The following is a 22,097-nucleotide window of genomic DNA, read 5'->3' as shown; positions in this document are numbered from 1 at the left end:
GTCTAGGAGAAAAAGATTTACCGGTAGGTTTAAAATCTTATTTTCTCTTACATCCTAGAGGATGCTGGGGACTCCGTAAGGACCATGGGGATTATACCAAAGCTCCCAAACGGGCGGGAGTGTGCGGATGACTCTGCAGCACCAATTGAGCAAACATGAGGTTCTCCTCAGCCAGGGTGTCAAACTTGTAGAATTTTGCAAAAGTGTTTGAACCCGACCAAGTAGCCGCTTGGCAAAGCTGTAAAGCCGAGACGCCTCAGGCAGCCGCCCAAGAAGAGCCCACCTTCCTAGTGGAATGGGCCTTTACCGAATTTGGTAACGGAAATCCAGCCGTAGAATGAGCCTGCTGAATCGTGTTACAGATCCAGCGAGCAATAGTCTGCTTAGAAGCAGGGACGCCAACCTTGTTGGCTGCATACAGGACAAACAGTGCCTCTATTTTCCTAATCCGAGCCGTCCTGGCTACGTAAATTTTTAAGGCCCTGACTACATCAAGGGACTTGGAATCCTCCAAGTCTCCCGTAGCCACAGGCACCACAATAGGTTGGTTCATATGAAATGATGACACCACCTTAGGCAAAAATTGAGGACGAGTCCTCAACTCAGCTTTATCCACATGGAAAATGAGATAGGGGCTCTTATGAGACAAGGCCGCCAATTCGGACACCCGCCTTGCAGATGCCAAGGCCAACAACATGACCACCTTCCAAGTGAGAAATTTTAATTCAACTGTTTGAAGAGGCTCAAACCAGTGAGATTTTAGGAACTGTAACACCACGTTAAGGTCCCATGGTGCCACTGGGGGCACAAAAGGAGGCTGGATGTGTAGCACTCCCTTTACAAAAGTCTGGACTTCTGGGAGAGAAGCCAATTCCTTCTGGAAGAATATAGATCGGGCCGAAATCTGTACCTTAATTAGGCCCATATCCACTCCTGTCTGTAGAAAGTGGATAAAACGGCCCAAGTGGAAATCTTCCGTAGGAGCATTCTTGGCTTCACACCAAGATACATATTTCCTCCAAATAGGGTGATAATGTTTCGCCGTCACCACCTTCCTAGCCTTTATCAGAGTAGGGATGACTTCCTCCGGAATACCTTTCCCAGCTAGGATTCGGTGTTCAACCGCCATGCCGTCAAACGTAACCGCGGTAAGTCTTGGAACACGCAGGGCCCCTGCTGCAACAGGTCTTTCCTGAGAGGAAGAGGCCATGGATCTTCTGTGAGCATTTCCTGAAAATCTGAATACCAGGCCCTTCGAGGCCAATCTGGAACAATGAGTATTGTCTGTACTCTTTTTCGTCTTATGATTCTCAATATTTTTGAGATGAGAGAAAGAGGAGGGAACACATAGACCGACTGAAACACCCATGGTGTCACCAGGGCGTCCACCGCTACTGCCTGAGGGTCCCTTGACCTGGCACAATACCTCCGAAGCTTCTTGTTGAGGCGTGACGCCATCATGTCTATTTGAGGAATTCCCCAAAGACTTGTTATCTCTGCAAAAACTTCTTGATGAAGTCCCCACTCTCCTGGATGGAGATCGTGTCTGCTGAGGAAGTCTGCTTCCCAGTTGTCCACTCCCTAATTAATACCGCTGACAGAGCGCTTACGTGATTTTCTGCCCAGCGCAGAATCCTGGTGGCTTTCGCCATTGCCACTCTGCTCATTGTCCCGCCTTGGCGGTTTACATGAGCCACGGCTGTGATGTTGTCTGATTGAATCAGAACCGGAAGGTCGCGAAGAAGATTCGCCGCTTGTCGAAGGCCGTTGTATATGGCCCTTAATTCCAGTATGTTGATGTGTAGACAAGCCTCTTGGCTTGACCATAGTCCCTGAAAATTCCTTCCTTGTGTGACTGCTCCCCATCCTCGGAGGCTCGCGTCCGTGGTCACCAGAACCTGCGACCCTCTAGAAGGTGAGCACTCTGCAGCCACCACAGGAGAGACACCCTGGCCCTGGGGGACAGGGTTATTTTCTGATGTATTTGAAGATGGGACCCGGACCACTTGCCCAGAAGGTCCCACTGAAAAGTCCTCGCATAAAACCTGCCGAAGGGGATGGCCTTGTAGGTCGCCACCATTTTCCCCAGTACTCGAGTGCATTGATGTACTGACACTCTCTTCGGTTTTAACAGGTCTCTGACCATGTTCTGGAGTTTCTGGGCTTTTTCCATCAGGAGAAAAACCCTCTTTTGTTCTGTGTTCAGAATCATGCCTAAGAACGACAGTCGAGTCGTAGGAACTAACTGTGACTTTGGTAGATTTAGAATCCAGCCATGCTGTTGCAGCACTCTCAGGGAGAGCAACACGCTTTTCTGCAACTGTTCCTTTGATCTCGCTTTTATCAGGAGATCGTCCGAGTACGGGATAATTGCCTGCGCAGGAGCACCATCATTTCCGCCATTACCTTGGTGAAAACCCTCAGGGCCACGGAAAGCCCAAACGGCAACGTCTGAAACTGGTAATGACAGTCCTGTACAGCGAATCTCAGGTATGCCTGATGAGGAGGATATATGGGGACGTGAAGGTAAGCATCCTTTATGTCTAGTGACACCATAAAATCCCCCCTTCCAGGCTGGAGATGACCGCCCTGAGCGATTCCATCTTGAACTTGAACCTTTTTAAGTACAGGTTTAGGGATTTTAAATTTAGAATGGGTCTGACCGAGCCATCCAGTTTCGGGACCACAAACATGGTTGAATAGTACCCCTTTCCCTGTTGAATTAGGGGAACCTAGATAATCACCTGCTGTTGACACAGCTTTTGAATTGCAGCTAAAACTATCTCCCTCTGTGGGGGAGACGCTGGTAAAGCCGATTTTAAGAATCGGCGAGGAGGCACGTCTTCGAATTCCAGCTTGTAGCCTTGGGATACAATTTCCATCGCCCAAGGATCCACGACCGACTGAACCCAGACGTGGCTGAAAAGTCGAAGACGTGCCCCCCACCGGCGCGGACTCCCTCAGTGGAGCCCCAGCATCATGCGTCATGCGGTGGATTTAGTAGAAGCCGGGGAGGACTTCTGCTCCTGGGAACTAGCCGTAGCAGGCATTCTTTTCCCTCTACCCTTACCTCTGGCGAGGAAGGAAGAGCCCCGACCTCTTCTGGACTTATGCGACCGAAAGGACTGCATTTGATACTGCGGTGTTTTCTTTTGCTGTGGGGGAACATAAGGCAAAAAGGTAGATTTACCCGCAGTAGCTGTGGAAACCAGGTCCGTGAGACCTTCCACCAAATAAAACCTCACCCTTGTAAGGCAAAACATATGCCTTTTTGAGTCGGCATCACCCGTCCATTGGCGGGTCCACAATGCTCGCTAAGCAGAAATCGCCATGGCGTTGGCTCTCGAACCTAGCAGCCCAACGTCTCTCTGAGCGTCTCTCATATATAAGACTGCGTCTTTAATGTGACCTAAAGTCAACAAAATGGTATCCCTATCTAGGGTATCAATATCAGCTGGCAAGGTATCTGTCCAAGCTGCTACAGCGCTACAAACCCATGCCGATGCTATTGCCGGTCTGAGTAAAGCACCCGTATGTGTATATATTGATTTTAAAGTCGTTTCCTATCTGCGATCAGCAGGATCCTTGAGGGCTGCCGTGTCTGGAGACGGTAGCGCCACCTTCTTGGATAAGCGCGTTAAAGCCTTGTCCACCCTGGGCGAGGATTCCCACCATACCCTGTCCTGTGCAGGGAAAGGATACGCCATAAGAATTCTTTTGGGAATCTGCAGTTTCTTGTCTGGAGATTCCCAAGCCTTTTTAAATAACGCATTCAGCTCATGAGATGGGGGAGAGGTTACCTCAGGTTTCTTTTCCTTAAACATGTGTACCCTCGTGTCAGGGACAGAGGGGTCATCTGTGATATGCAAAACATCTTTTATTGCAATAATCATATAATGAATGCTTTTGGCCACCCTTGGGTGTAACCTCGTGTCATCGTAGTCGACACTGGAGTCAGAATCCGTGTCGGTATCCGTGTCTGCTATTTGGGATAGGGGACGTTTTTGAGACCCTGAAGGGCCCTGTGACACCGTCAAAGCCATTGATTGACTCCCTGTATTATCCCTGGACTCTGCTTTGTCTAATCTCTTATGTAACAGGGTCATATTTGCATTTAAAACATTCCACATGTGTCGGCGTTGCCGACGGAGACACCACAATCATCTGCTCCACCTCCTCCTTAGATGAGCCTTCAGACATGCCGACACACGTGCACCGACACCCCCACACACACAGGGATATATTTATATGGAGACAGTTCCCCAATAAGGCCCTTTGGAGAGACAGAGAGAGAGAGTATGCCAGCACACACCCAGCGCCAACTGACACTGGAAACAAAGTTCCCAGCTAAACAGCGCTTTTATATAATTATATGTATATATCTATACACTCACTGCGCCTTACAAGTGCCCCCCCCCCCCTCTTTTTTGCCCTGTGTCACCGTGTTCAGCAGGGGAGAGTCCGGGGAGCCAGCTTCTCTGCAGTGTGCGGGGGATATTAATATATATTGCCTCCGCAGCCTATATATGCCTGTTTGCCAGTCCTAAAGGTTTATTATTGCTGCCCAGGGTGCCACCCCCTGCGCCCTGCACCCATCCGTGCCTGCAGTGTGTGTTGTGTGTGGGAGCAATGGCGCGTTACCTCAGAGAAGATCTGAAGTCTTCTGCCGCCTTTGAAGTCTTCTTTCTTCTTATACTCACCCGGCTTCTATCTTCCGGCTCTGTGAGGAGGACGGCGGCGCTGCTCTGGGACGAACGGTGAGGGTGAGACCTGCGTAACGACCCTCTGGAGCTAATGGTGTCCAGTAGCCTAAGAAGCAGAGCCTATCATTTAAGTAGGTCTGCTTCTCTCTCCTCAGTCCCACGATGCAGGGAGCCTGTTGCCAGCAATGCTCCCTGAAAATAAAAAACCTAACAAAATTATTTTTCAGAGAAACTCAGGAGAGCTCCCCTGTAATGCACCCAGGGTCCTCTGGGCACAGGATCTAACTGAGGTCTGGAGGAGGGGCATAGAGGGAGGAGCCAGTGCACACCCACCTAAAGTTCTTTGTAGTGCCCATGTCTCCTGCAGAGCCTGTCTATACCCCATGGTCCTTATGGAGTCCCCAGCCCCCTCTAGGATGTAAGAGAAATATTATTGGACACTGACAGCAAATAGATCAACGAGATCTTATTTACGTCAGTACTTTATAGGTCCACCATGTGCAGTGATTACTGCAGACACCCTTCTTGGCAAACTGTCCACAAGTTCCTAGACAACAGCAGGTGGTATGATTTGCCATTCTGCCTTAAGTACAGTGACCAACTGTGACACTGAAGAAGGTCGAGTCGGTCTAGAATGCACCCTTCGCTCCAATTCGTCAAAGAGGTTCTCAGTGGGGTTAAGATCCTGGTTGACAAATTTTTTGTATACCAGTCCAGCGTCACCCTGGAAACATGACATCGCGCAGCCTGCGATGATCCCCTTTTCAAGCTCTGGGGCAGATGTATTAACCTGGAGAAGGCATAAGGAAGTGATAAACCAGTGATAAGTGCAAGGTGATAAAGGCACCAGCCAATCAGCTCCAATATGTAAATTAACAGGTAGGATCTGATTGGCTGGTGCCTTTATCACCTTGCACATATCACTGGTTTATCGCTTCCTTATGCCTTCTCCAGGTTAATACATCTGCCCTTCTGTTAGCTCCTTCCAAGAAGCCAAATAATCTAATCAGTTCCCCTCTACCCATTTTATACATTCACGAATATATGTGTGCTGCAGGAGCATACCATTTCGCTTGCATGGGGGATGTCCAATCACTTTGTGGTTGATTCTATTTCGGAGTGGGAGAAGGGACCTTCTGACGTATCTAGGGGAGGAGAAACGTCACCAGGGGGAGGAGCTACGGGCGAACAGGGTACACGAAAAGTACCCTCGCGGGTTCGCTTCGCTCGCCACGCTTCGGGCTCGGTGGCTCGCTCCGCTTCGCTCGCCACCTGATTACTAAAGGTAATAGTTGGTGGCGTGGATAGTAGAAGAACTATCCCGCTGGCGTAGCTCCTCCCCCTTGCGTCGTAACTCCTCCCCCAGACGTAAAAGGTCCCTTAGCCCACTTGATTCTAGCATCTACCATCACTTTGTCTACATAGTGTAGCTGTTCCTGCAGTGCACCATGTCATGCCTGTTTATCTATATCTATCCATACACATAGCTACGCCCAAACACCCTAATAACGGAGGATTAAATTATGTACAGAATGCTACAAAACAAATGTGCTGGCATCTGTTGGTGTACCTTTCCTGTAGACATACACAAGGTGGGGTAAGGGCTCATGAAAAGATGCACCCCAATTCCCACACACACAATATGCAGAAGTGTAATAGAAGGGGCCTGTTCCTCTGCGCTTTGTCTGGAAACAATTTTTCTTATGCTAAGAGACTCTTATATCGGGTATGTTAGCGCATCATTTCCCACATATATACCAATACATTTTCATACCCCAAAAAGCACATAATTATCAGTATAGACTGGGCTCAGGAGGCTCTGAAGTAGGAAAAAAAAGTAATTTATGTCAAGAAATGCACCACTCGTAAAAAATATTTCCCATTTCCTTTACTCTGGAATCATTGATTTATTTTTTTCATTTTATATTTTTTATATTTTACCTTGTCCCAAATTTACTGGGTTCTTTCATTTCTCTTTGAATGTACTGTGCTGGTTCACATTTTATAAAACCTATTGTTCACCTGTACCGTTCCCTGTACGAACCTGCCTTCCTGTACCATTCCCTGTACGCACCTGCCTTCCTGTGCCATAACCTGAACTTATTTGCCATGCTGGACCTTGCCTCGAATGCACTTGGCCTTTTGTGCCATATCCTGAATGTACTTGTCTTCATGTACCGTTCCCTGTACATACCTGCCTTCCCGTACCATTCCCTGTATGCACCAGCCTTCCTGTACCGTTCCCTCTATACACCTGCCTTCCTGTACCGTTCCCTGTACGCACCTGCCTTCCTGTACCGTTCCCTGTACGCACCTGCCTTCCTGTACCGTTCCCTGTACGCACCTGCCTTCCTGTACCGTTCCCTGTACGCACCTGCCTTCCTGTACCGTTCCCTGTACGCACCTGCCTTCCTGTACCGTTCCCTGTACGCACCTGCCTTCCTGTACCGTTCCCTGTACGCACCTGCCTTCCTGTACCGTTCCCTGTACGCACCTGCCTTCCTGTACCGTTCCCTGTACGCACCTGCCTTCCTGTACCGTTCCCTGTACGCACCTGCCTTCCTGTACCGTTCCCTGTACGCACCTGCCTTCCTGTACCGTTCCCTGTACGCACCTGCCTTCCTGTACCATTCCCTGTACGCACCTGCCTTCCTGTACCATTCACTGAACATACTTGGCCTCCAGTACTGTGCCTCGAATGCACTTGCCCTTCTGTGCCATATCCTGAACATACCTACCCCTCCTATACTGTTCCCTGAACATACATACTCTCCAGCACCATTCTCTTAAAGTACCTGCCCTCCTGTATCGTTCCCCAAATGTACCATTTCCTAAATGTATTTGCCCTCCTTTATTATTCCCCAAATGTACCTACCCTCCTGTACCTTTGCCTGAATGTACCTAGCTTCCTGTACCATTCCCTGAATGTACTTTTATCATATATTGTTCCCTGAATGTACTGTTCCTTGAGTGTACTTACCCTTCTGTAACTTTCCCTGATCGTACCTGCCCTTCTGGACCGTTCCCTGAACATACTTGACTTCCTATACCATTACTTGAACGTACTTTCTCTCCTGTACAGTTTGTACCCTGAACTTACATGTCTCCTGTATCTTGCCTTGAACGTACTTGCCTTCCTGCGCCACATCTTGAACATACCTGTCCTCATGTACTGTTCCCTGAACATACCTGCCCTCGTGTACAGTTCCCATAATACACTTTCCCTCCTGTAAATTGCCTACAGACTTGTTCTTCTGTGCCATATACTGAACACACTTTCCTTCTTGTTATACCATTCCCCAAATGTACCGGTCTTCATGTGCTGTTTACCAAAAGTACCTGCCCTCCTGTGTCATTCTTTAATTGTACCTGCCCTCCGCTACCATTCCTTAAACAAATTGTCCTCTAGTACCGTTCCCTGAAAGCTTCCGTTTACCTTTCTCTGAAAGTATACATCAATCGTTTACCTTTCCCTGAAAGCATACAACAATCCTTTACCTTTCCCTGAATGTGGGAACTCTTAAGTTTCACGTCAGCCTAATCAAGAAAAGCCGCTGGGTGCAGTCATATTTTCAAAAAACCATTGCATGTCCCAAGTCACTCAATTAAATGTTGCATTAACGAATTACTTTGTTAGCAGGAACATATATTTATTATTATTACTGTTTGCTTATATGGTGCCACAAGGGTTCCGTAGCACCTAACAAAATACTTTAACAATCTACCCTGTTCACAGCTGACATTATTTAGTATAACATATACCATCACATCCTTTTCTCTGTCCTCACCTTATAAAACATAGGACTCAATTTGAGGGAGATCAAAAGAACTAAATTATTACGTACCAGCCAGCAGGGGAGGGTCCACCAGTGTATGCTTGGAGACAGCAATCAGCTTGCTGAGCAGGTGAACCGTCATTTCCTGTGTGGACACGGAGGTAAAACCCTTAAGGAAGAGCTGCTGAAGACCGGGGAAGTTATTCCACTTCAGTTTGCTCTGCACCTTCTCAATCTTCTCTCGACTTTCCGACTTATCGAGAGGCAAGTGAGTGAGCAGCTTGTTGAGTAGCTTCAATGCAAGCAGGTACTCATATTCATAGTCTGATTCCAGCAAGGATGCTGCTATCCAGAAGATGGTAGCCATGAGATTGGTTGGATCAGTAGTTGGCTGCAGGTCATGCATTCCTCCCTCTCTAAGGGAGGAAAGGCTTCTAGTCCTTGCTATGCTGCCCCCATGGTTTATCCTGCCATCCAATATATCCAGTGTGTTGCTTCTCCGCCTGTCCCCTCTACGGTCAGCCATTAAGCTTAGCCGCAAAGAGTTGCTTCTGGCGTTGTTACAATACCCCATAAAGTTCCCGCTACTCAGTGGACTTGTGCTTAGGTTTAGCTGCCCGGTACTCTTCCTGTTCATAGCATTCTTATTCCCCATCATTGGCTCGTGGTACGATGTTCTAGAGCAAAGTGTGTGGAAGGTATATGAATTAATCAGAATTTATTAACAATATGGGCATAATTCACACAACAATACACCTGACATAAATTAAGAATGTAATATATATATATTTATTTTTTTAATAAAATGTGTGTGTGTGTTAAGCATGACTAGGCTAAATAAATTCTTCATTCCATTAACCTACACTGTAACTTACTGAGCAAGTGCAGACAGGAGGTCATAATGCTTCATGGTCTCTGATAATGTGTCTATAGCTGACTCCAGTGTTAGCAGTAGCTCGATGACAAAACCCTGGAAAAGAATGAAGGAACAAAAAACAAATCTGTCAAAATAGAATGTATTGTTTAAACCTGCAGCATGTGACCCCAGAATCACCATAAGCAGAATGTACAAATATACTACATCGTTAATTTACAGTGTTCTAGATGTTATGTATATATTATTAGTGCTATACATACACTGAGGTTAATATAATATAGAACGGATGTCAGTATACTTGTTGGTAAATCCTGGTGTGGACAGGCTACTGGCTTTCCTATGGTGCGTATCTTGCAACCTACACTAAGTCTAAAGAACACAGGGGGTCATTCCGAGTTGTTTGCTCGCTAGCAGTTTTTTGCAGCCGTGCAAACGCTATGCCGCCTCCCACTGGGAGTGTATTTTAGCTTAGCAGAAGTGCGAACTAAAGGATCGCAGAGCGGTGGCAAACGTTTTTTGTGCAGTTTTAAAGTAGCTGAATACCTACCCAGCACTTGCGATCACTTCAGACTGTTCAGTTCCTGTTTTGACGTCACGAACACGCCCTTCTTTTGGCCAGCCACGCCTGCGTTTTTCTTGGCACGCCTGCGTTTTTTAGAACACTCCCTGAAAACGGTCACCCAGAAACGCCCACTTCATGTCAATCACTCTCCAGTCAGCAGTGCGACTGAAAAGCTTCGCTAGACCTTGTGTGAAACTACATCGTTCATTGCAATAGTACGACGCGAGTGCGCATTGCACCACATATGCATGCGCAGAAGTGCCTTTTTTTGCCTCATCGCTGCAAAGCGAACGAATGCAGCTAGCGATCAACTCGGAATGACCCCCACAGTGAGACTACGTAGAAGGACGCTTTACACGCATGATATTTAAAAGCGCACTCAGTCACCATAAAATTATCAGATTAGAAACAAATTTTCAGGTACCAGTTATTCCATAACAGTAATATTGAATTTAGTGAAAACACATTTAAGGAACTAGTAGCAGACTGAAGGCCAGAGGCTGAACGTTTATCATCTGAATGCTGAAACAGAATTTATGACATAATAATTTATTCTGATAAAAGGTAACAGCTGTGGTCTCACAGCAGAGTTCACTTTTACATGAATAAAATGAATACAGCAATTTATATCTGCTGATCTAAATTAATAGGACCATAATAGGAGATATCAGCCCTCTGATGCTTCCTGTTACTACCACCAAGTCTCGGGTTTTGTCAAATTTTGCATTCACATGTTTCAACTAGTGATGAGCGGATTCGGTTTTACTCGGTTTTACTCGGTTCTCAAAACCGAATCTTATTGGCTCACTGATGTCACGTGTTTTGGATAGCCAATAAGATTCGGTTTTGAGAACCGAGTAAAACCGAGTAAAACCGAATCCGCTCATCACTAGTTTCAACCCATTGCCATAAACATGCTGTGTAATATAGACACACAGAATTTGATAGCAGATAAGAACCACTTGACCCATCTAGTCTGCCTATGCACAGGTACACACTTACACAATAGGGTTCATTTTTGTTGAAAGCCAATTAACGTAACAGTATATTTTTGGATTGCGGGAAGAAACCGGAGTACTTGGATGAAACCCACACAAGCACAGGAGAATATACAAACTCCACGCAGTTAGGGAAGTGATCTGAATCGATCCCATGACCTCAGTGCTGCAGTAACGCGAACCAATACACCGTCCATAAGAGAAAACATGCAGAATTTGAAGACAATGGATTTCACTGATAAGATCTAATATTCCTCAGAACCTTTGTGACCATCACATTATCACTGAAAAGAATGCTGACCAGACATGATTGCCAGATAACTATGCTGCAAGATAATAAGCCAATGACAAAGGAGCATTGGCAGAGGGAAGCTATTAATATTACATGTATGGCTAAATCGGACACTTCTGATGGAGCACCAAGGGGCAGGATGGGCCCATGTAAAGCGTTTGGATGAAAATAAAATAAAAATTCTGTTGGAAGGATAACCTCTTGTAAACTGAATGTTTATTACATGGCAGTGCCAAAGAAATAACCAAATGTTACCTGAGCTTCTTCTCCTGCATCTCCCACTGTCTCCACCAGCCTGGATAGAACATCTGATAGAGTCTGCGCAGAGAGCGGCTGCTTGAGCGCTCGGAAAATCTGAAACGACCTTCCAGCATAATGGCGTGACGAGCAGGAGAGTGCCGTCTGCAGTGCTACCTCACTCAGATTTTGTTCCAGTTGGAACCCTGGAAAGGAACAGTAAGAAGATCAGTACACCAGGTACACAGGAGTAATCCCTATAGATATACTTTAGTAATTATCAAATATGAACAGAAAGATCGTCAAAGTACCAAAGAGCATACTACAGTCTATTATCCCTGCATTATGAAAGTAAAAAGGACACGGACATATGTAACACAAAAATGCGATGTATAAACCTTATTTCAAATAACGGTGACTATATCACCACAACCGTTACAACTCCTTGGAGCGACTGGGGTAATCAGGTCCCTGTTTCTTACGAGAGAAGCTCAGTCACTGAAATATTTTGTCCCATTATGAGCAATCCGATTGGCTGCAAGTTTTTCTATCATTATCTACTTCCAAACAGGGTACACAAGGCCATGCGGTAAATGAAGCAGCACACTATTAATGTCAGATTACAAATGACATCATCTACATTTCTTGATCAGCGGAGATACATTAGATGGGCAGTCGCACTTTGAACAAGTAAACACTTTTAAAATTGGAAAATGTCATGACAGATTACTTCTACTGTCTTCAGAATCCCCATTTCTCATCTCAATGTTCTGTTTCCCATTTCAGCTGTATCGGTTCTTTTGAATTTCAGTTAGCGAACAAATATCTACTGGTCATTATGGGAAAAACAGCAGTATTCATTCATTACTTTTCCATTACATACCGATAGAAGCACTTGACAAAGTAAATGTCAGCATTGTAATTGTAAATACCAGTGACAAAATTAATTATAAATGATTCAAGGCTGCTAGACACTGCCACCTACAGGATTACCTTGTAATAACATGTCTATCGTGAAATCACTGATGTATAAAGCTATAATGTAGAAAACATTCCACAAAATATATGGTGTAATTATAAAATGTGCCACTTGCCAGGGTCTCAGCTTGGATCAAAGGGATGAATGAAAAGGGCACCAAACTAATGGGCCCTACACATTAGGCGACAGCACTGAACGATATGAACGTTCTCGTTCATATCGTTCAGTGTGTAGGTACCAATGATGCGCGGCCCCGCACTCGTTCATCGTTGGTGCCGGGTCACTTATGCATGCAGGCCAATATGGACAATCTCATCCATATTAACATGAGGTATGGAGCCGGGAGGAGTGAAGAAACTTCACTCCCCCCGCCGCCGGGTCGCCATCGGCTGTACCCGCCGTCTGACAGCTTGGCGGCGGATCGCAGAGTATGTGGGGGCATGAGTGCTGAGGGCAGAACGTGATGCACCTCATGTTAAGTCTGCACAGATTTACATTTACAAAAATGGAGCTTGTCACAATAATTTGCATACAGTGTCTGGACACTCCAGAGATCCTATGGGCAAGATGTGACCAGCACCATACAGAAATACACCGTCTCTAGCTATATACATACACGTACCTGATCTACAGTGCTTAAACACCGACACCACATGCTTTAAAAAAGCAGTAAGCTGGTCAGCACTTTTAATAGTGGGATTTTTTGCCGCAACATCTTCATGATTCCAAAGCGGCCCTCTTTTCCTATAGAACAAATACAACATGAGGTCAAGGATAAGAGGAACATTGTAAACATCGTTAGAACGCGCCTTGTCTAGAACATAAACACTTGACATTAGTATATACCCAGAAGAATTGCAGGAGACCTACATTAAACTCAAAAGGAAGGATCCCCATAACATGCATAAACCTTAGCTGTAGTCCACGCAAGCAAGAAAAATCTGTCCGCATCCACTGGTCTTTACTGCCATGCCAGCTATGCCACTAGGTATGTAGCTGGGATGAAACCACTAAATAATTATGCCAACATCAATTTCTTGCAGTGTCCTCTACAGCAAGCATTTCAGTGCTATAGGCAGAGCAAAAACATAGAACCTGAGGTCTATGTTGTAGCATTTTTCCCAACCGTGAACGGGTCCTTGGAGTGCCATTTTATTTAAGAACATTAGTAAATCAGCTCCCTCCCTCCCCCCAAAAAATAGTACTTTGGTGCGGAGTTGTATGCAGGACTCTATTTAGCGGAGTCTTGTGCACAATCAAACATGCTGGAAATCAACTTGGCTTTCTAAAGATAAAACCTCCATTACAGCCATTGCATGGGATCTCTCCTGCTACAGAGAGATTGGGCAGAGGTTCCGGATATATATTAGGATAGGACGCTGCTAAATAGACAAAATAAAGGGAGGAAAAAGGAGGGGGAACATTATGAAAGTACAGTTCTCGGAAGGCAGGAAATTTAGTAAAGCTCTTACTCCCATTTAAGCTACTAACAGTCTAACTTGGAGACCTGGTTCTTTAGTATCGATCATAACAATTTTACATAACAAGTTCAAAATGAAGACAACCAAGGGAGCAATCGCTATGGAAACAGCTTTGCTGTCAGGCACACAGAGAGGAAAGAGGCTTGGCCAAGCCTCCACATAAATACAGGACTGAACATTTCCGTAGACCTTGCTATCAATGATTAACTACACATCAGACATTACTACAGGTATTGAAGCAATCACTTGGAATGCTTAGAACATGAACTTTTCTGTAATGCATTTGAAAATAACTTCTCATTAAGAAGCATATTTGTCAAGCCCATTTTTTATTGGCTTACAGTTTCTGCTAAATGTTATGTATCTGGGTATGGGACTCAAGGTCGACACCCATTAGGTCGACACTTGAAATAGAGCAACACGACCATTAGGACGACATGAGTTTTTTTTAATGTTTTTTGGTGTCTGTTTCTCCGTCAAGTGACCGGGAACCCCAATTAGTGCACCGCGTCCTCTTACATGGCTCGTTCCCAATCGTATTCCACGTGGATGGTAAAGTATGAAAAAGTCCCCCCAAAAATGTGAAAAACTCATATCGACCTATCCACTGTCGACCAATGGGCGTCGACATAGAGTCCGGATACCATGTATCTCCGCTCTGTATTAACAGCCAAATACAAGAGATTTCACAGAAAACTCCAGGAAGAGGCTTATTAGTGCTGCACACCGCAGTTCCCATTTTATCAATGGGGACTATGGTCTAACGGGATCAGTAAGATATCCCGGCGGTCAGGAGACCGACAGCAAGTGCAGCGTGTCCCCTCACTGGCTAGTTGCGCTTGCCATGCTTTCGGTCGCCACAGGGTTATATTCCCCCTTGGGTGTTGGCGTGTACCACCACCTGAGTGGGGATTTCAGCCTGTGGTTGGAATCCCACAGGGTGTCGGGATTCCGGCATCAGTCTCCTGACAACCGGTAAATTGACTGCCTCCTGGTCTGACCCCTATGCACCCTTCAAAAATGTGAAAGGCTCCTTTGATGTAGCCGGGGATGTAACTCGCCAGGACAGCGGTGCTTGCAACCGTTTCCATGTAAGTTCATTTCAGTAAACAAAGGGGATAGTTTTGCCAAAAATGAAACTATGACCGATAATAATCGAGGCACACAGGTCCCTAAATCATTTACTCAGAGAGCTCATAGTGACTGTAAAATGAGTAGAATGGTGATGTTTACTGACATCAAGCAGCAGCAATTATTTAATAATGGGGGGGGAAGTTCCCTCTGGATTTTTGCAACTTTTGGATAATGGGTTTCTGCATAAACGTATCCTAAACAGGTTCCATTAACATAATAAACACATACTGTATGCATTCAGCTGTGCTCTGCAAATGACAACATTGCCCTCAGAAAACATTGAAAATCCTTTAAATGCAACATAATTGGTGCAATTTTATTTTTGTTATGTCCAGCTTTGGCTGCATGTGGAGCAATACCATGTGCACACTGTAGATGTCAGTGTTGATATTAAATAAGAACAATGATGCACAGAGATGTAGAGAACCTAGCAGCGTTTCACGTAATTTGTTACCCTTTATGAAGCGGGATTCGGTTTGAAGATCGACAATGTCTAGGTCGACAGTAACTAGTTCGACAGGGTTTGAAGGTCGACAGGGTTTCTAGGTCAACATGTGCTAGGTCGACAGGTCAAAAGGTTGACATGAGTTGTTCACTTTTTTATTTTATTTTATTTTTTTTTACTTTTTCATACTTAACGATCCATGTGGACTACGTTTGGAACGGTAATCTGTGCCCGAAGCATGGCGAGCGAAGCGAGCCATGTGAGGGGACACGGTGCACTAATCCGGCTTCCCGGTCACTGTACGCAGAAAACGACACCAAAACCCCCCAAAAAACTCATGTCAACCTTTTGACCTAGCACATGTCAACCTAGAAACCCTGTCAACCTTCAAACCCTGTCGACCTATAGTGCTCGACCTAAACATTGTCGACCTAGACACTGTCGATTTGATGATCCACATCCTTATGAAGCATGGAACAGCATGCAGGCAGCAAAGTGGGAGTAAGAGACGTACCTTGACGTGATGAACTCCATGAGTGTTTTGACCTTCTCGTCCTGTTCTACAGATAGATCCACCTCATTAAGGATGGTTGCATGCAAGTGAGGAACAGCAGTGCTGGTATTCCCTAAGCTGATGCTAGAAGAGGTAGAACTTGAGCTGAGCCCTGAGTCCGTCATGGGAGAAGGCTGGTATTCAGGTATGAAGTCATTAATACCTGCGGAAACAAACCAATTTACAGGGCACAAATGAATGCACTTTGTGTGAGGATTCAAATCATCAGTGTTTATACTGTACGACACCAAAGATTACCTTTCTGCAGCGTTGTATCAAAGGTTTCAGTAATAAAATAATGATCCGGTAGACCAGAGATAGATAAAGGTGTGTGAGTGTGTATGTGTGTGTGTGAGTGAGTGAGAGAGAGCGATGCAAGGTAGAGAAAAAGACGTGCGACAGAGACTGCAGTAACAGCGCTACATGAGTAAGGAAAAGATCCACACATTGGATGCAAGGCCAGTGTCGGCAGCAGTCGGCTCTAACCTGTGAAGGAGTACTCCAGATGTGCATTGTTCTTGACGGTAAGCACCCGTGGTTCATTACATTCCCGGTTCCTGAGGAGGATAGAAGCTACGCTCTGCACACTGCTGTTAGAGCCCATCACGATCAACAAGTGTAAAAGGAGGCGCTTACAATGCTCATACACCTCAGGGTGATAGTGGTCAAACCCTGAAAACATGAAACAATCACATGAGAAATAACACTAACCCCTAAAAAGGGAGCCTTAAAATAGAAGCACAGCCTGAGATATAAATGAAAGCCTAAAGGTTAACTGTAGTATTTATTATTTCCAATGTAACTTTAGGTTGCAAGCTCTTAAAATAGGGGTCCTGCCACTTCACCACTCTGTGGCAGTATGCTATGTCTGTATGTGCTCTGTCATTAAAGCACAAAACTACTGCAGGCATAATGTAACAGCAATTACCTATGAAGATTGCATGCAGCAAGAGATGTAAGTAGCTTCCCCACTCCACCTTCACACTGTGATCAATGATCAGGTCGGTCAGAAGGATCACCGCTATGTTGCACCTATATGGAAAACATAATAACTTGTTACTTATAAGAGACTGATGTATGCTGTAAGAAAGCAGATGCAAATTATCTCTGCACTACAATAAAGGATAAGATTGTAGAACATATCTAGAATAAGGCATTTCAGCAATACCTGTGTAGAGATGTGCCAGGAGACGTCGTTTCTGGTAAGTAATCTACAAGTGGTGACCAGCAGCCTCCTGTGGGTGGGAAAGGTAGCGGCTCTCCTCGGTTGTGTTCCATCACTTTCAGGCGCCAGTTAGAGAACAGTGGCATAGAGTCACCTACAACACAAGGAGGCAAACAATATAGTACCGCATTTATTTGCTGCTACATTTGTACCAGAATCCGCATGCGAGAATGCATGGTATTAGCCACGTTTTGCAGCTTTTCCACTGCTAAGAGCAGAACATGCTGCAGTTACAGTGCACCAGGCACTCCCAAACACCTCCCACTGCTTTATATCCCAGGAAGGTGCAAGTATAAATCCAGGCTCGTGAGTGGTCGTACAAACAACTGAATAGCTCCATGCGGTTTGGAAGCCCAAAATTCTCTACAATGTCACTGTATGCTGTAGTATGAAAATATTACTTCACAGGAACTAAGGGGCATACTGTAGGTGAAACCATAAAAAAACACCTCCAGACCATAAATTCTCATCCAGTAACCACTTGGCAGCATCTGGGCAGGAAGCGCTATCCTTATATCCACCAAACCCAAATTCATCAATCATTTTAATGCATAACCATTTACAATTGGGTAACGTTGGAGATTGTACTAATAGAAAGATAAAGTGCACATACCAATAAAATTATAACAACTCAGAATTTACAGTGCAAATACAGTAACGCTGCAGTTATACAGGTTGCAAAAATGTAAGAGGGACAATCTGCTCCAATAAGTCGCAGGACGTCAGACATCCATTGATGAGCTGTAAATGCAGCTAATGTGTTTCCAACAGACATGACTTATGAAATATTGGGGGTCATTCTGACCTGATCGCACGCTGCAGTTTTTCGCAGCATAGCGATCGGGTCAGATCTGTGCATGCACCGGCGCATGGCCGCCCATCGAAACACTACGATCGCCTCTGCCTGACTGACAGGCAGAGCCGGTCGATGGGCGGGAGGGGGCGAAACTGCGGCGTTTGGCCGCCGTTTCGTGGGCACGGTCCAGCCAACGCAGGCGTGGCCGGACCGTGTGGGGAGTGGCCCGCAGCGGCTGTATGACGTCACACGCAGCCACTGCGGGCCGGGGAGCGAAGATTAGCTCCCGGCCAGCACGCTAAAGCTGCGCTGGCCGGGAGCTACTCTTGAAGTGCAAAGGCATCGCCGCTGTGCGATGCCTCTGCACTTCTGCAAGGAGGGGGGGGGGGCACTGACATGCGGGGCGGACTAGCCCTGTGCTGGGCGTCCCTCCGCATGTCTGAGTTCATGACCGTTGATCATAGCTGTGCTAAATTTAGCACAGTTACGATCAACTCAGAATGACCCCCATTATTCTGAAACATGTTGCAAATAGAAACAATCATTAAATGAACTAAACTCCCCATTCCTGATACGTTTCAGGTATGATTGTGTAGGTCTGAACACTGCACAGGACATTTCCAGCTAGATGACGCTAGATGACGCAATGCTGCAAGTAATAAATGGAAAACACGACTGATGTGATTACTTTTCTCCTCTTCGTAAGAACCTCCAGAACTGCTGCTGTAGCGTGACTCCAGTCTGTGGTGCTGGCGGTTCAGATTGCTGTTCTGACCACTGTAGATATCAAGGTGGGCATAGCTGTAATAACAAATGGACAACATTAATATTCATACTTCATCTAAATGATCTCCAGTGACTGAGCACAACAGTTATAGTAATGCTGAAACAGATGAAATACTGCAGTATCTACAAATAACAACATCACATCCCTCAAGTACTACACAAAGCACACATCCCAGGGTAATACTGGACATTTGCTGTGAACCTCAGAGGGATCATCAGCTCCAGTGAGATCCCTGATCCTCTTTTCTATCAAACATATTTATGCCGTTCCTTATAATGCCCATACTGCATTAACATCTGCTATCTGCGAGCAGATTTATTGCGTGACCTCCTGTGCTAATTCTACACTGTTCTCTATACTCACATAGATTGTGGGATGCATTGCAAGATTTCAATGTTACTATTTTATCTCCTACTTTCATAGCTCATTATACAGATACATATATGAAAGAGTGTTCCCATCATAGGTATGGAAATAGTGATTCAGAATACCATAAAAATAGTAATTAAATCATGTTCTTAGAGTTTATTAAATGTAGGGTTGAGATCACATTTGAAGGAGATTTGTAATTTGGTTCGGCCTGCATACAAGGTGCCACCTCCTGCCTGTTTTCACACGTCTAAAGTACGGTTGATGCAAACAGAATAAAAGTACATCACCCTCCTTACTACACGAATGACGTGTTATAATGTGGATGATAAACCAGTAATGATCAAACACGTAAAATGCTAATCTAGTTTACTCTTAGTATGCTTCCACCAACAGCCAAATAACAAATGGACAAGATGCTGCAGGAGAGGCTTTATCATGGACAAGATCCTATGGTCCCTCTCTCTCTCTGATATATATAAGTATATACATATCTCTACATGTACAGACAGACCACTTACGTCTCATCGGCACTATCCCTTGTATGCTTGTTCTCATGACTGCCGTCTGTAGGAGCTACCATAGTATTGCTGCTAGATGTGGTTCCTGTAAGACAGCAAATCAGTAACAGCTTTAGAAGAAGAGGAATACACCCTCCTGTAACAATCCATAACTAGGGAAAACTGTCCCAAAGGACAGAGGCATGTGGGACCCCAGGGAAGAAGGCAATCAGGGTCCTGGAAGATAGTGTGTCCCAGGTGAGTGGACAATATAAATGAATTACTAATAAATATCTATATACACACTCACACACATTACAATTCCTTCTGTATCATCATCTTCCTATTGTCTGACAAGAGTGGCACTGGCAGATAAGCTGAGGAACAATGGGGTTTCCCAACCTTATACACATAGCTGTGCTGACATACGGAGCAGCCTGCATTACCTGCACTGATCTAATGCTCCCAGGGGATACGGTCATTAGGTCGACACAGCTTAGGTCGACAGTCATTAGGTCAACCACTGAAGGTCGACATGGTCAACAGGTCGACATGTCAAAAGGGCGACATGAGTTTTTTTACACATTTTTTCTTCTTAATTTTTTGGACATTTTCATACTTGACGATCCACGTGGACTACAATTGGGAATGGTAACCTGCCCGAAGTTCGCTCGCCATGCGAGGGGACACGGTTAACTAATTGGGGTTCCCTGTCACTTCACGAAGGAAACGACACCAAAAAAAGTCCAAAAACCCATGTCGACCTTTTGACCTATTACATGTCGACCTAATGCATGTCGACCTCCCATGGTTGACCTAATGACTGTCGACCCAACGACCCATACCCGCTCACAGTGCTGACATAAGGAGCAGCCTGCATTCCCTGCACTGATCTGCTGCTCACAGTGGTGACATACGGAGCAGCCTGCATTCCCTGCACTGATCTGCTGCTCACAGTGCTGACATAAGAAGTAGCCTGCATTCCCTGCTGTGCTGACATACGGAGCAGCCTGCATTCCCTGCACTGATCTGCTGCTCACAGTGGCGACATACGGAGCAGCCTCCATTCCCTGCACTGATCTAATGCTCACTGTGCTGACATAAGAAGCAGCCTGCATTCCCTGCACTGACCTGCTGCTCACAGTGCTGACATAAGGAGCAGCCTGCATTCCCTGCACTGATCTGCTGCTCACAGTGGCGACATACGGAGCAGCCTGCATTCCCTGCACTGATCTAATGCTCACAGTGCTGACATACGGAGCAGCCTGCATTCCCTGCACTGACCTGCTGCTCACAGTGCTGACATAAGGAGCAGCCTGCATTCCCTGCACTGATCTGCTGCTCACAGTGCTGACATACGGAGCAGCCTGCATTCCCTGCACTGATCTGCTGCTCACAGTGCTGACATAAGGAGCAGCCTGCATTCCCTGCACTGATCTGCTGCTCACAGTGCTGACATAAGGAGCAGCCTGCATTCCCTGCACTGATCTGCTCCTCACAGTGGCGACATACGGAGCAGCCTCGATTCCCTGCACTGATCTAATGCTCACAGTGCTGACATAAGGAGCAGCCTGCATTCCCTGCACTGATCTGCTCCTCACAGTGGCGACATACGGAGCAGCCTCCATTCCCTGCACTGATCTAATGCTCACAGTGCTGACATAAGGAGCAGCCTGCATTCCCTGCACTGATCTAATGCTCACAGTGCTGACATACGGAGCAGCCTGCATTCCCTGCACTGATCTGCTGCTCACAGTGGCGACATACGGAGCAGCCTGCATTCCCTGCACTGATCTAATGCTCACAGTGGCGACATACGGAGCAGCCTCCATTCCCTGCACTGATCTAATGCTCACTGTGCTGACATACGGAGCAGCCTGCATTCCCTGCACTGACCTGCTGCTCACAGTGGCGACATACGGAGCAGCCTGCATTCCCTGCACTGATCTAATGCTCACAGTGCTGACATAAGGAGCAGCCTGCATTCCCTGCACTGATCTAATGCTCACAGTGGCGACATACGGAGCAGCCTCCATTCCCTGCACTGATCTAATGCTCACTGTGCTGACATACGGAGCAGCCTGCATTCCCTGCACTGATCTAATGCTCACAGTGCTGACATAAGGAGCAGCCTGCATTCCCTGCACTGATCTAATGCTCACAGTGCTGACATAAGGAGCAGCCTGCATTCCCTGCACTGATCTGCTGCTCACAGTGGCGACATACGGAGCAGCCTGCATTCCCTGCACTGATCTAATGCTCACAGTGCTGACATACGGAGCAGCCTGCATTCCCTGCACTGATCTGCTCCTCACAGTGCCGACATAAGGAGCAGCCTGTATTCCCTGCACTGATCTAATGCTCACAGACTCTCTCTAGCTGA

At 46.0% G+C, this 22,097-nt stretch overlaps 1 protein-coding gene across 10 annotated transcripts in view; it reads right to left on the bottom strand.

The window, feature by feature from the left end:
- Positions 1–22,097, bottom strand: part of FRYL (FRY like transcription coactivator) — a 541,692-nt gene that overhangs the window by 56,794 nt on the left and 462,801 nt on the right. For all 10 annotated transcript variants that reach the window (XM_063920961.1, XM_063920963.1, XM_063920960.1 and 7 more), the window contains 10 exons: positions 19,736–19,820; positions 18,747–18,859; positions 17,206–17,356; positions 16,966–17,069; positions 16,524–16,709; positions 15,999–16,200; positions 13,047–13,168; positions 11,464–11,651; positions 9,355–9,449; positions 8,549–9,156 (listed from right to left, as the gene is read on the bottom strand). In XM_063920961.1, coding sequence (XP_063777031.1) covers positions 8,549–9,156; positions 9,355–9,449; positions 11,464–11,651; positions 13,047–13,168; positions 15,999–16,200; positions 16,524–16,709; positions 16,966–17,069; positions 17,206–17,356; positions 18,747–18,859; positions 19,736–19,820 — 1,854 coding nt within the window. The remainder of the gene's footprint in view (positions 1–8,548; positions 9,157–9,354; positions 9,450–11,463; positions 11,652–13,046; positions 13,169–15,998; positions 16,201–16,523; positions 16,710–16,965; positions 17,070–17,205; positions 17,357–18,746; positions 18,860–19,735; positions 19,821–22,097) is intronic.

Source organism: Pseudophryne corroboree, chromosome 1 (genome assembly GCF_028390025.1).
Source record: "Pseudophryne corroboree isolate aPseCor3 chromosome 1, aPseCor3.hap2, whole genome shotgun sequence".
NCBI classification, from domain to species: Eukaryota; Metazoa; Chordata; class Amphibia; order Anura; family Myobatrachidae; genus Pseudophryne; species Pseudophryne corroboree.
The sequence above is the reverse complement of the archived record's forward strand: the minus strand, read 5'-3'. Positions and strand labels throughout refer to the sequence as shown.